General features: G+C 29.2%; 1 protein-coding gene across 1 annotated transcript in view; it reads left to right on the top strand.

Moving 5' to 3' along the window:
* The window catches only part of LOC119609648 (box A-binding factor), a 42,545-nt gene extending 39,982 nt beyond the window's left edge, over window positions 1-2,563 (top strand). Inside the window, exon 6 of the mRNA XM_037964490.1 lies at window positions 1,634-2,563. Within this exon, the coding sequence (XP_037820418.1) occupies window positions 1,634-2,263 (630 nt within the window). The 3' untranslated portion in view covers window positions 2,264-2,563. The remainder of the gene's footprint in view (window positions 1-1,633) is intronic.
* The last annotated feature ends 15,886 nt before the right edge of the window (window positions 2,564-18,449 follow it).

Raw genomic sequence — 18,449 nt, 5'->3', positions numbered from 1 at the left:
AGGAACAAAGGAACCAACTTAAAGTTTTCTAACTTCGAAGGACGTTCCTGCAATCGTTGTGAATTGTATAGAGGATGTTATCGCGCACTTGTTATATCTATACAGGCACCATTACTCCTTCGTAAGGATGTTAAAAGGATTAGGATGATCCTGCTATCCCTAGTTTTCAAAGGTTTGATAACATAAAGATCTTCTGGTAGAATCAATGTAAAGTGCAAGCAAGAGAAAGGTAGGTCAAAGGAAGATTTCTACGTTAAAGACTTTTGCATAAGATTAGGCTTTCTAGACAAAACAATTTATTAATTCGAATGACAATTCATATGAAAACAATTAATTTCCGCGCAGAGTTCTGAGGTCTATTATATCAAAGACAGCAAAGACTCTAGTACTTTCAATAGAATGAGTCTGCTTGATACTTTATATAATTATCTGCAGCATAGGAAAGAGATTGTCGAATCCCTTTTCCCTTTCAGGCGTAAAGTGTTACATATGTTTTCCTCTTAAATCCTGTTAAACAAAACAAACACAATTCCTTACACTGGCCAACAAAGTTAAGCTGAAAGATGAAACCATTTAAATGTAACACATTGTTTTCCATTTCCCAAAACCTTGGCTATCATTTAAATTTCATTTCGTTTAACTGTTTTGCAGTATGAGTGTGAGTGTGTGTGTTAAACACAAACACAATTAATTGATTACAACAATCAAAATATTTGTGTTTTTGAAATAAAAATTCCCAATTGGTTTCAAATTGTGATGGTAACAGACGAAAGAAAAGAAACAACTTACGAGGCTGCAATTATAACATCACGTTTATAGACCATGATTATGATGATGATGAGGATGTTGGATGGGGCGGTTTTGAATGCTTAAAAGGGCTTTAAAGGTTGCCAGTGTAAACATATTCAATTTTATTTGAGTTTAAATTTGAAATCAGAGTAGATGATGATGTGTTAACAAAGTAATTATAGACTCGACACCCTATATTTTTTGGAATAAAATGAGGGTTACAAACAACAACGGCCACGAACATACATCCGTTACTGTTTTCACAATTTATTTGTATATTTATTTGCTTGTTGTTTTTTTCTGTTTAGTTAAACAATGTGAGAACATTTAGTAAAAGAAAAACCTCCCCCCTTAGACAGGATTTTGAAAAGCAATTTTTTTTTTTGTGAAAAAAAATTAAGAAGATGAATAAACATTATTTTAAATAAATGCGATTACATTGCAATAAATATTGCTGTTGGTTGTTTGTTTTAGAAAACCTGCTACAATTTGTAATGTTTGCTTTTCCACTTGAGTTGTTAATTGCGGCTACAAAAAAAAAAAAAAAAAGGATTCTCTCTATAATATACAAGGATTCCAAACAATTCAATTCAATACAAATAATACAATTAAATTGAATCCAATTCAATTCATTGCTATTTGCAATCCCATTAATGTTTGATGTTTAAGTCTCTGAAAGGGGATGTTGAATAAAAGTGTTTCCTTTTGTTAGAAGTAACTAAATCGCCTTAAAAACTAAAGTGTCATCATGCGCAATTAGACATTAGACAACCAACAACAACAATTGTCTCTTAAATCTAGCTAAATTTTAAAAAATTTTTCTTTTATTCCATATTATTTGCAGACTTCTATATCCGGACAAATGGAAGTGCCCAAATTTGCTTTAGATCGCAACTCTTATCTAAGCACAGCTGCCACCGCCGGATCTCTTTACGAGTCCTCAAAAGCAGCCCAGGCTAGTGCAGCCTATAGCGCCTATTTGGATCCCAGCGTCTTGACTAAGGCCTATTTCGATTCGAAAATGTATCAAGATCGAGCCGCCAACTATGCCTTTGATATAACGAAAATCTATGGTGCCCAGCAGCATAACTCGGCCGCTGCTGCCGTGGCTCATCAACATCATCAGCAACAACACCTGCTTAATGGTCTGGGCATAGCCAGTCCTCACAACAACAACAGCAACAATGCCTCTTCGAATAGCAACAATAATGTAGATGAACGTGACAATTCACCACATTTGGATACGGGCGGCAATAGTAGTAGTGGTCCCATTGGCGTAATACCCGATACAAAATCTCATTTACACTCACCCAACGACAGCCAATTAGAATACTCTCAATATGCTCAATACAACCAAAGTGCAGCAGCAAGTTTTAATAATGGCGCATTAACGGCTGCCGCTTCAACGAATACCGCTGCGGTTAGTTCGGCCACTAGTGGTGACTTTCGTAGGCCCCTAACAGTTATATTTTGACCGCCATCTGATGAATGCGAAGAGCTAAATCTGTCCATAACAAACTAGGCTATAGACGCATATACACCCTCAGAAAAACAAAACTTAAAAAGGATTTCTCTCCCCTTTCTTTTCCTTTTCTATTTGTTTAAAAATTTTACAACGATCGGTGCAATTTTATTAATACATGGAAAATCAAAAGTACTTATAAATACCAACAACAAACATTATATATAATAATATATATAAATACTTAATTAAATCATATATAATTATATATATATACATTCCAAACAACAACAACAAAAATATATTAAATAATAAAATTATATAAAACTGAGATTAATTATTTAAATATAATTTTCTTTTTTATTAATATTTTTCTTTTAATTTTTTAAAAATATTACAAAAAAATTCTGTAAAATTTAAGCATTTTTTAGGGATTTTGTTAAATTGATGAATAGTTTAATTAAAGCAATTAAAGTTTTCAACAAATTGGACATTTGTAAAGAAGTACCTTCTTAAGACAGTTTTCTTATAGAAAAGAGTCTTCCTAAGACAGTTTTCTTAAAGAAATGATGTGTTCTTTACACAGTATTCGTAAAGAAAAATGTCTTCTTAAGACAGTTTTCTTATAGAAGAGTCTTTTTAAGACAGTTTCCTTAGAGAAAAATGTCTTATTAAGACTTCTTAAGAAAGTTTTATAGATAATTTTCTTCTTAAGAAAGGTTTCTTCTTAAAGAAAGGTGTCTTCTTGAGACAGTTTTCGTATAGAAAAGTGTCTTCTTAATACAGTTTTCTTATAGAAAAGTATCTTCTTAAGACAGTTTTCGTATAGAAAAGTTTCTTTTTAAGGCAGTTTTCCTATAGAAAAGTGTATTCTTAAGACAATGTTTGTATAGAAAAGTGTTTTCTTAAGAAATTTTTTTATAGAAAAGTGTCTTCTGAAGACAGTTTTCGTACAGAAAAGTAGAAAATTGTCTTCTTAAGACATTTTTCATCTACAAAAGTGTCTTCTTCAGACAGTTTTTTTAGAGAAAAATGTCTTCTTCTGGGAGATTTTTTATAGAAAAGTGTCTTCTTATTAAAGTTTTCGTATAGAAAAATATTTTCTTAAGACAGTTTTCGTATAGAAAAGTGTCTTCTTAAGACAGTTTTCGTACAGAAAAGTAAAAATTATCTTCTTAAGACAGTTTTCGTATAAAAAAGTGTCTTCTAAAGACAGTCTTAGAGAAACGTATCTTCTTAAGATAGTTTTCGTATAGAAAAGTCTCTTCTTAAGACAGCATTCCAATAGAAAAGTGTCTTCTTAAGACAGTTTTCCAATAGAAAAGTGTCTTCTAAAGACAGTTTTCCAATAGAAAAGTGTCTTCTGAAGACAGTTTTCGTACAGAAAAGTATCTTCTGAAGACAGTTTTCGTACAGAAAAGTGTCTTCTGAAGACAGTTTCCGTATAGAAAAGTGTCTTCTGAAGACAGTTTTCGTATAGAAAAGTGTCTTCTTAAGACAGTTTTCGTATAGAAAAGTGTCTTCTTAAGACAGTTTTCGTATAGAAAAGTGTCTTCTTAAGACAGTTTTCGTATAGAAAAGTGTCTTCTTAAGACAGTTTTCGTATAGAAAAGTGTCTTCTTAAGACAGTTTTCGTATAGAAAAGTGTCTTCTTAAGACAGTTTTCGTATAGAAAAGTGTCTTCTTAAGACAGTTTTCGTATAGAAAAGTGTCTTCTTAAGACAGTTTTCGTATAGAAAAGTGTCTTCTTAAGACAGTTTTCGTATAGAAAAGTGTCTTCTTAAGACAGTTTTCGTATAGAAAAGTGTCTTCTTAAGACAGTTTTCGTATAGAAAAGTGCCTTCTTAAGACAGTTTTCGTATAGAAAAGTGTCTTAAGAAGACAGTTTCTCTAGTGAAAAATGTCTTCTTAAGACAGTTTTCTTATAGAAAAGTGTCTTCTGAAGACAGTTTTCTTATAGAAAAGTGTCTTCTGAAGACAGTTTTCTTATAGAAAAGTGTCTTCTGAAGACAGTTTTCTTATAGAAAAGTGTCTTCTGAAGACAGTTTTCTTATAGAAAAGTGTCTTCTGAAGACAGTTTTCTTATAGAAAAGTGTCTTCTGAAGACAGTTTTCTTATAGAAAAGTGTCTTCTGAAGACAGTTTTCTTATAGAAAAGTGTCTTCTGAAGACAGTTTTCTTATAGAAAAGTGTCTTCTGAAGACAGTTTTCTTATAGAAAAGTGTCTTCTTAAGTCAGTTTTCTTAGAGAAAAGTATCTTCTTAGGACAGTTTTCCTATAGAAAAGTGTCTTCTTAAGATAGTTTTCTTAGAGAAAAGTGTCTTCTTAAGACTTTTTTATAGAGAAAAGTGTCTTCTTAAAATGCTTATTTTTTACAAAATATTAAAAATTAAATTTTGTTTTTAAAACAAAAAATAAAAATAAAACTTCTAATGAAAGAACTAACAGTGTCTAACAAAATTGGTTAAATAGTTTAAATGTAGAAATTTTTTTAAACAAATTTGGTAACAAATTGGTTTAAACGGTCAAAATTTGGAATACAAGATTTGTTGGAAATTTCATTTTGTTTTCTTGAAAGTTTTATTAGACACTGTTTTTGATATAATAGCATAAATAATAATAACAAAAATAGATTCTTAGGAAAATTGTAGCATGTATTCGATTTTATTTTCTAGGAGGTGTAAATACACAAAAAAAAAAAAATAAATAAAAACCATATAAATATTATTAAAGGAAAATTATATACAAATAAAAAAATGAGAAACATAACAATGGTCTCAAATTAAAGCCTCATAACTGACAATTTTTTCCTCTATAAAACTTAAAGTATGCAAATGATTACTCTGTCATTAGTTCAAAGTTTAACGGATTAACTTTAGAGGGAAATTTTATCAGTTGTGAGAGTTTTTTGAGTGACCAGAGTTTTAAGTTAAATGTTTTGATTTTCTTTGAATTTTATAAAATTAATATGAATTTAATTGCATTAAAACAGCAAAATGTAATTGTAACAAATGATTGTATAATAAAAAAACAAAATTAATTTCATTATTTTATGAAAAAAATGAAGAAGGAGTATTATTTAAGGGAAATCTAAGGTAAAAGGTAAGTAGGGGTTTACAGCTAATGTACTAGTCTAGTAACTAGTGAACAGTAACTAAAAAAATTTGCTTTATTTGGATTAGAAAGTCGGGCTTTATAATCCTGAGTTCTGAGTTTACTTATCACACAGTTAATTTCAAACCTGGCCACCAGTAACCAGTCAAGTAACTGGTATCGTTGTAGTCTTTGCTAGAGTAAAGCTACTTTAAATCTTAGCAATTGCAGTAATTTATTTAAAAAGTTTCTTAAAATACTTCAAACATTTCTCTTCCTCTTACTCTCTTCGTTTCTTGAAAGGAAGTTAATAACAAGTTCCTTTCCCCCTTTTTTTCCTCCCTTCCATTTCTGAGAGTAATTAAAAAGTAAATGCTGTTAATCAGAATTATTCATGTAAAAACTTTTGAAGAACATTTTAAGTTTTGCTTTTTTGTTTTTAACATTTTTGCCTCTTTTCATAAGGTTTTTAAGATTTCAATAAGACGAATGTCATTAAATTAATTTACGTTAATGAGTGCCGTTGAAAAGCCACAAAATGATTTTCGTTTTATTTTATTTATTTATTTTCTTATAACTTAATTGGTAATTGAGACTGTGTCAGTGTATAAAATATTTTCATATTTAATTAACGCAAATTATAACTGCACTCTTTAAATGGTTTAGTGAACATTAAATGAAAGAAATTATAAATAATTAGTAGAAGAAAGCATATTAAGGAAGTTTAAATAGGAAATTTATATGTAAGTCTTTTAAAGGGTGTGAGTAGGTGTGAAGCAAAAAATCAACATAAAATTACATAATTTTACATTATTTCAGTAAAAGTCTTTTATAAATTGTTAGACAATTGCATTATTTTAATCTAGTTTGAAAGTAGACATCATTTCCTATCTAATGATATATAATATGCCTACCTTATCTTTGAAATAAGACCAATTTAATGGGTTCAAAGTTAACACTACGCAAACAAAAATTACCAAAATCAAGAAGTTTACCTAAGATACGGCATTATTGAGCACTGTTTTATCAAACACTTTAACAAATATCACTGCATTACCTTCAAAACCCCAATCATAACACCTGCAGCAGCGCCCTCTCCTGTTGAGTCATAAAACTACAAGTTACTTCAGACACACTATTACCGAAAATTAGAATTCTTCAAATCTACTAAAAGTATTAATTCTTTTCACAGCCCAACTTGACAACATACAATTACCGATAATATAAAAAGCAAAATTTTCGATACCCTACTTGTCAGATAAAACAGTACCAACGACAAATTTGACATCGAGATGGCACAACCAACATCGAATTACAATGGTTCTGCGCTTGACTGAGGAAAATATTTTATAATCCACAGAAACCCAAAATCTAAGAAGACACTTTTCTATAGGAAAACTGTCTTCTATAAGAAGACACTTTTCTATAGGAAAACTGTCTTCTATAAGAAGACACTTTTCTATAGGAAAACTGTCTTCTATAAGAAGACACTTTTCTATAGGAAAACTGTCTTCTATAAGAAGACACTTTTCTATGTCTGTCTTCTACAAGAAGACACTTTTCTATATGAAAACTGTCTTCTATAAGAAGACACTTTTCTATATGAAAACTGTTTTCTATAAGAAGACGCTTTCCTTTACGAAAACTGTCTTCTATAAGAAGACACTTTCTATATGAAAACTGTCTTCTATAAGAAGACACTTTTCTATAGGAAAACTGTCTTCTATAAGAAGACACTTTTCTATAGGAAAACTGTCTTCTATAAGAAGACACTTTTCTATAGGAAAACTGTCTTCTATAAGAAGACACTTTTCTATAGGAAAACTGTCTTCTATAAGAAGACACTTTTCTATAGGAAAACTGTCTTCTATAAGAAGACACTTTTCTATAGGAAAACTGGCTTCTATAAGAAGACACTTTTCTATAGGAAAACTGTCTTCTATAAGAAGACACTTTTCTATAGGAAAACTGTCTTCTATAAGAAGACACTTTTCTATAGGAAAACTGTCTTCTATAAGAAGACACTTTTCTATAGGAAAACTGTCTTCTATAAGAAGACACTTTTCTATAGGAAAACTGTCTTCTATAAGAAGACACTTTTCTATAGGAAAACTGTCTTCTATAAGAAGACACTTTTCTATAGGAAAACTGTCTTCTATAAGAAGACACTTTTCTATAGGAAAACTGTCTTCTATAAGAAGACACTTTTCTATAGGAAAACTGTCTTCTATAAGAATACACTTTTCTATAGGAAAACTGTCTTCTATAAGAATACACTTTTCTATAGGAAAACTGTCTTCTATAAGAAGACACTTTTCTATAGGAAAACTGTCTTCTATAAGAAGACACTTTTCTATAGGAAAACTATCTTCTATAAGAAGTCACTTTTCTATAGGAAAACTGTCTTCTATAAGAGGACACTTTTCCTATCTTCTTATGGAAGACAGATTTCTTATAGTGTTCTCTTATAGAAGACAGTTATCCTATAGAAAAGTGTCTTCTTACAGAAAAGTGTCTTCTTATAGAAGACAGTTATCCTATAGAAAAGTGTCTTCTTATAGAAAAGTGTCTTCTTACAGAAAAGTGTCTTCTTATAGAAAAGTGTCTTCTTACAGAAAAGTCTCTGCTTATTGAAGATAGTTTCCCTATGGAAAAGTGTTTTCTTATAGAAGACAGTTTTAAAGGCAGTTTTCATTTAGTTTCTATACAAATTTTATTTAATTTTTGTATAAAAGTTAATTAAAAACCGCTATTATTAACAACTATTATTATCCTTTGATAATTATTATGATTTTTTTAATAATTTATTTTTAATTTTTCTGTCCAATTTTCCTATTAATTTCATTTAATTACAAAGAAAATGTTTTGCTTAATCAGTATAATTGTTATACGAAGAAAAACAACAATACTTTTCTATAAAGGAAATTTTTGTGAAAAAAACAGGACCTTTATCCCCAACCTACAAATAAATTAAGATGACAATAAAATAAAAATGAGAAAAAAAGGAAGATTGCACACAATTAAAATGTGAGCTTTTTTTCTTTTGGGAGCCATTTAAGTACATTTTCATTGTGCTGACTGTTAAATTGTTCACACTAAAAATTTGCAACAAAGCCTGAAATATGGACTTGTTTTCAAACAATAAATTTGGGCATTAGCTAAATGACTTTTACACTCACTCTGGTAGTAGCAACAGCAACAACAACAACAAAAAAACAGAAAGAACATTTTTGCTTTTTTTTCAGCAAAAAAAAATACAAAAACAACAAAAATAATAATGTTGGCATAATTTTCATACACAGATAATGGCCATTAAATCCTTAAATACACTAACTACTGTTAAAACACTACAACAAACATTGGTTTGGTTAAAGGACTCAAATGCAAACAAGTGCTGGCTATGGAAAACGAGTGTCTGGGGTATTTTCTTGCTCATAGCTGGTGTTGTTAGCATCATCATTGTCATTTCATAATTGCGACCAGTTACCAAATGAATTTGTCTGTGTGTGTCCTTTATTAGTCAGAAGAAATTTGATTTGATTCCTTGAGAGTAATCTTTTTCATTTTGGGTATTTGGAATTGATAGTTTTCAAAGAGATGTATGTCATTTGAATTCATACAAAAGATTTTTAATTTAAGGTTTGTTTGTAGAGAACATTTTTCAATTGCAGTTTATAACCAGGATACAAAGTTTTGAGTTTTTTTGGCTTTCATTTGCCATAAATATTCCTACAATTTATAAGGGCAGTTGTGTAAAAGAATTAAATTATGAATTAAGGATTTCATCAAATATTTTATAATGTTTTCTATAGAGCAGTTTCTTCTTTGGACAGTTTTTTTTATAGAAGAATGATTCTTTAGACAGTTTTGTAAGGAATAATGTCTTTCTTCAATTTTCTATAGAAAAGTGTCTTCTTTAGACAGTTTTCTATAGAAAAGTGTATTCTTTAGACAGTTTTCTATAGAAAAGTGTATTCTTTAGACAGTTTTCTATAGAAAAGTGTATTCTTTAGACAGTTTTCTATAGAAAAGTGTCTTCTTTAGACAGTTTTCTATAGAAAAGGGTCTTCTTTAGAGAGTTTTCTATAGAAAAGGGTCTTCTTTAGACAGTTCTCTATAGAAAAGTGTCTTCTTAGACAGTTTTCTATATAAAAGTGTCTTCTTAGACAGTTTTCTGTAGAAAAGTGTCTTATTAGACAGTTTTCTATAGAAAAGTGTATTCTTAGACAGTTTTCTATAGGAAAGTGACTTCATTAGACAGGTTTCTACAGAAAAAAGTCTTCTTTAGACAGTTTTTTATAGAAAAGTGTATTCTTTAGACAGTTTTATATAGAAAAGTGTCTTAGAAAGTTTTCCATAGAAAAGTATCTTCTTAGACAGTTTTCTACGGAAAAGTCTATTCATAGACAGTTTTCTATAGAAAAGTCTATTCTTGGACAGTTTTCTATAAAAAGTGTCTTCTTTAGACAGTTTTCTATAGAAAAGTTTCATCTTTAGACAGTGTCTTCTTTAGACAGTTTTCTATAGAAAAGTGTCTTCTTTAGACAGTCTATTCATAGACAGTTTTCTATAGAAAAGTCTATTCTTGGACAGTTTTCTATAAAAAAGTGTCTTCTTTAGACAGTTTTCTATAGAAATGTGTCTTCTTTAGACAGTTTTCTATAGAAAAGTGTGTTCTTAGACAGTTTTCTATAGAAAAGTATATTCTTAGACAGTTTTCTATAGAAAAGTGTCTTCTTTAGATATTTTTCTAGAGAAATTGTCTTCATTAGACAGTTTTTTATAGAAAAGTGTTTTCTATAGAAAAGTGTATTCTTAAGATAGTTTGCAATAGAAATTGTCTTCTTTAGATAGTTTTCTATAGAAAAATGTCTTATATAGACAAATATAGAAAAGTGTCTTCATTAGACAGTTTTCTATAGAAAAGTGTCTTCTTAGACAGTTTTCTATAGAAAAGTGTCTTCTTAGACAGTTTTCTATAGAAAAGTGTCTTCTTAGACAGTTTTCTATAGAAAAGTGTCTTCTTAGACAGTTTTCTATAGAAAAGTGTCTTCTTAGACAGTTTTCTATAGAAAAGTGTCTTCTTAGACAGTTTTCTATAGAAAAGTGTCTTCTTTATATAGTTTGAAATAGAAAAGTGTCTATAGACACATTTCTATAGAAAAGTGTCTTCTTAGACAGTTTTCTATAGAAAAGTGTCTTCTTAGACAGTTTTCTATAGAAAAGTGTCTTCTTTATATAGTTTGAAATAGAAAAGTGTCTATAGACACATTTCTATAGAAAAGTGTCTTCTTTAGATAGTTTGCTATAGAAATTGTCTTCTTTAGATAGTTTTCTATAGAAAAGTGTCTTCTTCAGACAAATTTCTATAGAAAAGTGTCTTCATTAGACAGTTTTCTATAGAAAAGAGTCTTTTTTATACAGTTTTCTATAGAAAATAGTCTTCTTTAGACAGTTTTCTATAGAAAAGTGTTTTCATTAGACAATTTTCTATAGAAAAGAATCTTTTTTAGACAGTTTTCTATATAAAATAGTATTTTGTATGCAGTTTTTTACAGAAAAGTGTCTTCTTTAGACAGTTTTCAACAGAAAAGTGTCTTCTTTAAATTATTTTCTATAGAAATTTTCTACTTTAGATAGTTTTTATAGAAAAGTGTCTTCTTTAGACAGTTTTGTTTGGTATTATCTTTTGGAGACATTTTTTTAGAAATGTGTTCTTGGAAAAGTTTTCTTAGAAAGATGTCTTCTTGAAGATGTCTAGACAAATGTTTTTTTTTTTCCCTAGATCTCTATTCTATGGAAAGTTTTATACTTAAAAAGTTCTGATCGTTTTTTTAACTTAAATTCAACTCTTTTATATTATTGCTTTTTCTCCTACAACTGAGATTTGTGGCTTTTATATGTACATGTGTTGCAGATTAAGTGGAAATATGTTGAAACGAATGTGCCACATAAGGTGTCATTATCAATTATTTCTATACATGTAAGAAAAAAAATGTGTATTTGCAACAAGTTTCACACAAAATTTTGCAATAAAAATTTATATTTTTTCAATATATAAAAAACAGCTTTGTATAGACTCAAAAGCATGCATACTTTTCAATCATTATAATTTTTTTTATTGGTACGTCTTCTTAAAAGACTTGGAAGTATTAATTTACTCCTACACACACACATACATGCAGATTTATACATCCGTTGCATATTACTACTACGGAATGGTACAGCAATTACAGATGTATACACACACACACTCACTTCCCTTTTTAAACAAGGAAAATTGTTGTGGGGACTTTAAACTACTGCTGGGATGTTGGTAAGGTGAGGTGGTATGGTGAGGAAGCTGGTAAAATGACATTTTTATCAATTTAACTGCTTCGGTGCCTTTGTGTACGCTATTGGCCAAATTGCCCTAAAATTAAAAGCATGCGCGTAAGAGCTGTTATATAGATGGGAATTCTAGGGGGAGGAAAGGGAAGCAAAACACACACACATACTCACAGTGTTACACTATTGTATAGGGAAAACAAAAAAATATACAAATTCTCATACAAATTCCCAAACAACTGCCATTTTCATTTGTTAAGATTTTATTGTAAAAGGGGGATTTCCTTTGATTTTATTGTGTGGTTTTTGTGTGTTATTTGTCTTGTGCTTTTACAACAACAACATCAAGTGGTTGGAGTAACTTTTTTTGGTTGTTGTTATTGTCGTTGAAATCAAATTACTAACATGCTGTTAAAGGAAATAAAACTCTACAATTTTTATTTAATTTGCGGAGACTTAGAGAGTGAAAAGAATAACCAACATGCGCTTAAGAATTATTATTTAAAATTTTGTTAAATTTGTTTAAAAAAATAAACAATATTAATCTTTAATTTATAACTCTTTTAAAAAAAGTGAGAAATTTCACATTTAAATAATAAAACTCTAGCTTTATCTTAACTCTAGCTTTATGCTCTTTTAAACATAACTAGCATTCTCTTTTACAACACAAGAATACAACAAATTCTTTGTCTCCTTTTATCTCTTTTTACCCACTAGAAAAGCACGTGTTATTAACCGATGTTTATAAACGAATTCAATAAACGATCAATATGTATATATTAAAGACATCGTGCTTTTGTTTCTTTTAGAATACGTGTGTGTTTTCTTTATTTACAACCTCTACTAGCACATATGTATGGATTGTGGTTGGCAAATCGTTAAATAAACACAACAACAACAATAATAATAAACACTGCTTTACTTTTGTTGTTAGTAAAGGTATTTTATTTTAACAGTTAGTGTTGACAATTTAGTGCTTTTTTGAAGAAAATTATTGCAAATTTTTAAATTTATCTTCAACAATTTTTAGCTGAATCGGTTAATTTTTTAATTTTTACTAATTTTCAACCAAATTACTCAGCTGAATTGTAAAATTCATTAGCTGAATTGTAAAATTCATTAGCTGAATTGTAAAATTCATTAGCTGAATTGCAAAATTCATTAGCTGAATTGTGTTTTCTTAAGCTTTTCTAAATTATTTGCTTTATAGCAACAAAAATACTTAGCTGAATTGCGGAAAACAGTAGCTGAATAGGAAAATTTTATATAAAATAGCTATTTCATTCAAATTTCTATTAAATTACTTAGCTGAATTGTTAAAACTAACAGCTGAATTTGTTATTTTTTAATCAAATTTAAAATTCAAGGTTGGCAACCGTTATCGCTAAGCTATCGTTACCGCTAAAATACCTTTTCAGCACAACTACCGTTACCGCTAATATACCCATATCGAAATAAGCCAAAATACCGATAACCCTAAAATATCAATACCGAAATAAGCTAAAATACCGATAACGCTAAAATACCAATACCGAAATAAGCTAAATTACCGATAACGCTAAAATACCAATACCGATATCTTATTAAAAAGAAATAAAATTTCCAAAGTAAGTAAATATTCACTTTATTAATATTGTTAATATCACTGGCGATTTTTCATTTCTTCCTCAAACAATGGCAACCTTCTTTTTATACCCACCATCAAAAAAGGAGGGATGTATATCTGAATTGCTGAGTTTAATCGCGATACTAATGGTTATAAATCAATATTTGGACGTTTAAGATATCTTTATATCCTCCACCACCATCAGTGGTGATAGAGGGTATATATAACTTTGTCCCAACAAAGTATATATATTCTTGATCCTTATGAAATTCTGAGTCGTCTGTCCGTCGGTCTGTCTGTTTGTCTGTGTAAAACACGCGCACGTTAAAATTAAGCACGAAAATTCACCCAACACGTTCTTTATTATCCGGTACAGTTTGGTATTGAAAATCAGTAAAATCGGTTCACGATGTAAAAAGTTATGAGTAAAAATTTCAGACTACATCGAAAAAAATAACGTTCTTTTTCCCAATTCTGAAGTAGTTTTCTCAGAAACTACCACAGATATTTCGATGAATTTTGTCGCACATTACTTTTTTGTGCCAGGGATCAAGTGTGTTCAATTGATCCAATATTTCCCATAGCCCCCATACAAAGGTGTATACTCCCGGAAATTAGTTTATCGTTAATAACTCCCTCAAAAATATCGGTATCAACACAAAATTTTGTACATAAAACTATAATATGAATAGAAATCATACTAGCTCCCATATAAGGCCCTCTTCCGAAAATCATTTAAACTCAAATATTCCATTGTCAAATAAAGCTATCTTGATAAAATTCGACACAAATAAGTTTTGTGTACATACATATGAATCACTCTACGAAATTTTTCTGGAGAGGACCGTAATTGGTCATAGCTCCTATATAAGGTCCACTTTCATTAATAATTCATTAATAAATCTATTGGAGTAATATTCGACTTGAATTTTTTGTTTGCATATACATCATTATACGAAATTTTTTCTTGATAGGTCCATAATTGGTCACAACTCCCATATAAAGATCATTTCCGAAAATTACTTAAACGCACATTGACAATCAAAGTCACCGGGATCAAATTCGACATAAATGTGTATTTTGTATATATAAATCGTTATACGGAATTTTACTTCTGAAAATCACTTAATACCACTTAATTCATTACTAAATGATTATATCCAGATAAAATTCGACATGAGTATGTTTTGTATAGATAAATCATTATATTAAAATGTTTGCAACTGGCCTTTTAATATAAAATTTTATGAACCTAATCGAAATTAGTTCCACATATGCATAAATATTAGTACCCTCACTACGGAAACAAAAATTTTGAGAAGTTATGTAAAAATTAGATAGTTAAATGGGTTTTAATAAAAAGTAGCTTGCTGGTGAAGGATATTTAAGATTCGGCATAGCCGAATCGAGATTGCTTTTATTCCTATATAAAACTTAATTGTGCCAATTTTTGGAGATATAGTAGTATATTTGACGTAGTTTCGAGTTAAAAATCCCAAATCGGAAGTTCTGGTTGTATGGGGACTAGGATAAATAAGTACTTTGCATCTGTGCTGATGTTTGTAACGCATAAAAATATTGGACCTACACCCACTTTAAAGTATACCGATCTAACTGGATGAACTACATCCAAGGAACAGATGGATAAGCTGCGATATGTACGATATAACTATCAGGAAAAAGGTATTTCGCGGTATACTACTGGGTGGCATTTTGTCACTTTTACTCTGGGTTATCACGATTAATAGCCTCCTAAGGACCCTAACTGATAAAGGACTTAAAACTGCTATGCAGATGATGTCGTAATACTTTTAAATGGAAAGGATCCAAATAACTTATGTAAAAGAGCTGTGGAGGCTCTGAATACGGCCTTGAGCTGGGCTCAACCGAGAGGCCTCAATGTTAAAATCTGTCTTTTCACAAGAAAGATAAAAATTTCTACGTATACTGAACCCTGCTTCCTAGGCATGAAGATACCAGTGACAAAGTTCAAAGTCCATTAATTCAACTACCCCCACCACCTACCGGTTTGGGGTTTTTAACTCATAACTATGTCAAATATACTACTATCTCACCAAAAATGTATAGAGGCATAAACGACTATGCCAATTTTTATAATGATCGGCCGCCCCCATACAACCCCCCTTTAAAAAATATCTTAAACGTCCAAAAATTGACTTGTAACCATTAGTGATGAAATTCTGCATAACTAACATCCCTCTTCCCAATTTGTTGAGTATCTGCCCATATTTAAACCTAACTCCCATAAAAAGCTTCTTTTAAAAATTTTGTTTTTCATCAATAAATTGCTTTAATACATCGGAATTAAGGTAAAATTCAACATAATATTTTTTTTATGAAAAATAAATAATTTTTAAAATATACCCATGATGTAGGGTACAATATAGTCGGCCATGCCCGACTATACTTTCATACTTGTTAGTTATTTAAATCATACTGAAATTACCGCTAAAATATATTTTTTGTACACTACCGATAACGCTAAAATATCAATACCGAAATAAACCAAAATACCGATAACGCTAAAATATCAATACCTAAATTAGTCAAAATACCGATAACGCTAAAATACCTATACCGAAATAAGCCAAAATACCGATAACGCTAAAATACCAATACCTAAATAACTCAAAATGCCGATACCGCTACCTTATCACCGTTTCGAAACGGTTGCCAACCTTGTTAAAATTTACTTAATTTTTAACAAAATAATTCAGCTGAATTGTAAAAATCATTAGCTGAATTAAGATTGCTTAAACTTTTTTAAGTTATTTATCTTTTAGCAACAAAAATACTTAGCTGAATTGTGGAAAATAGCAGCTGAATTGGAAAATTTTACATAAAATAGCTATGTCATTCAAATTTCTATTAAATCACTTAGCTGAATTGTGAAAACCAACAGCTGAATTTGTTATTTTTTAATAAAATTTAAAATTTACTTAATTTTTACCAAAATAACTCAGCTGAATTGCGAAAATCATTTGCTGAATTAAGGTTTATAAAACTTTATCATACTTTTTACCTCTGAGCCTTTAAACAACTTAGCTGAATTGTGGAAAACAACAGCTGAATTGAAAATTTTGATAAAAAATTGCTATTTTATTAAAATTTCTATTAAATTACTTAGCTGAATTGTAAAAGCCAACAGCTTAATATGTTATTTTTTAATAAATTTAAAAATTTACTTAATTTTTAACAAAATAACGCAGCTGAATTGCGAAAATCATTAGCTGAATTAGGTTTTCTTAAACTTATTTAACATATTTATCCTTTAGCAAGAAAAATAATTAGCTGAATCGTGGAAAATAGCTGCTGAATTGAAAATTTTGATAAAAAATGGCTATTTTATTAAAATTTCTATTAAATTAATTGTGAAAAACAACATCTGAATTGTACAAAACTGTTACTGAATTGAAAATTTTGTTATTTTCCATAAAATTTACTCAGCTGAATTTCAAAATTGATTAGCTAAAGTGTGGTTTCAGAAGCTTATTTAAGAAATTTATCTTTGGCAGTAAAAATTAAACAGCTGAATTACATAAAACAGTAGCTGAATTTGTTTTATTTTTTTTGTAATAATATCCATAATTCATGAAATTAGCTATTAATTTCCTCAGCTGAATTGCCTATTAAGCTAGCTGAATTGTAAAAAACAAAACCGAATTTGTTTTACTGACGTAGAATTTTAATTTATGATAGTTTTTCTTAAATTTTACTCAGCTGAATTTACAAATTATAATAGATTACTTTGTAATTTATAAGTTTATGTAAAAAATTTCCCTTAAGAGGCAAAAATACTTAGTTGAATAGCAAAAATCAACAGCTGAATTTGTTATTTTGTAATAATATGTGTATTTCAAGAAATTTTATTTGTAATTTACTCAGCTGAATTGCCAATTAAGCTAGCTGAATTGTAAAAATATTAGCTGAATTTGTTATTTTATAATAATATCCATAATTCATGAAATTAGCTATTAATTTACTCAGCTGAATTGCGTATTAAGCCAGCTGAATTGTAAAAAAAATAACACAATTTGTATTACAGATGTAAAATTTTAATTTATATTAATTTTTCTTAAATTTTACTCGGCTGAATTTACAAATTATAATAGATTACTTTGTAATTTAAAAGTTTATGTAAAAAATGTCCCTTTAGAGGCAAAAATACTTAGCTGAATTGGGAAAATTAACAGCTGAATTTGTTATTTTGTAATAATATGTGTATTTCAAGAAATTTTATTTGGAACTTACTCAGCTGAATTGCCAATTAAGCCAACTGAATTTTAAAAATATTAGCTGAATTTGTTATTTCCGAAATGTAATAGCTATTTAATTAAAATTCTCTAAAAATAACTGAGTTAGCTATTCTATATTCCATTTCTACAAAATTTAGTTTGCTTAAAACTAAAACTAGCGCTTTTTTCCACCACTTTAGCCACACTGTTTTGCACATTATTTGTTTATTGTTATTTATGTTTGCAACAATGTTTGTTTGCAGTCTTGATGATAAAATTCAAATGATAAGAATACAAAAAAGTAATACAGATAACTGTGATATTTTAATGAAAACAACAACAACAACAATCAGCAACAACAATACCACACAATAAAAGGAAAAACAATAATAATAAACCAATAAAAAGTTGTACAACAATATAGAAGAGAAATACCAATACAAATCAAGATTTCTAATCCTTCGTTACACATACAAATAAATAGAAGACACCTTCAAACACACAGATACACTGTTACACAAACAATAAGAAAAATAGCTCTACATTATCAAATGATAAAGAGAAAAAAAGTTAACCAAACAAAAAACATTTCGCGGTTTCTCTACAAACACAAATAATAGAAATGATACCAACCATTTTTATAAGTAAAACCAAGTCATCCTTTTTGAACACACATACACACTACTTACTACTACTATGAGCAGTATGTAAGAATGGGCGACTAAAACTCTACACTTGAATGTAAAATATAGAAAAAAGGGTGTTCGATTACACCAACAACAATATTAAACCCACAACTTTTTTTTGTTGTTTTTGGTTTTTATTAACAACAACTATAAAGTGGTGGTTTGTTGGTATATGAGCGAAAACATAGAGGAGCTGGCTGAGCCGAACAGCAGTGCTCTAATAAAAACTTC

This window comes from Lucilia sericata, unplaced genomic scaffold, assembly GCF_015586225.1.
Source record: "Lucilia sericata isolate MDLA Ls3-8-SP2 unplaced genomic scaffold, ASM1558622v1 Contig001024F_arrow, whole genome shotgun sequence".
In the NCBI taxonomy this organism is placed as follows: domain Eukaryota; kingdom Metazoa; phylum Arthropoda; class Insecta; order Diptera; family Calliphoridae; genus Lucilia; species Lucilia sericata.
Note: the sequence above shows the minus strand (reverse complement) of the source record. Positions and strands in the feature narration are given on the sequence as shown.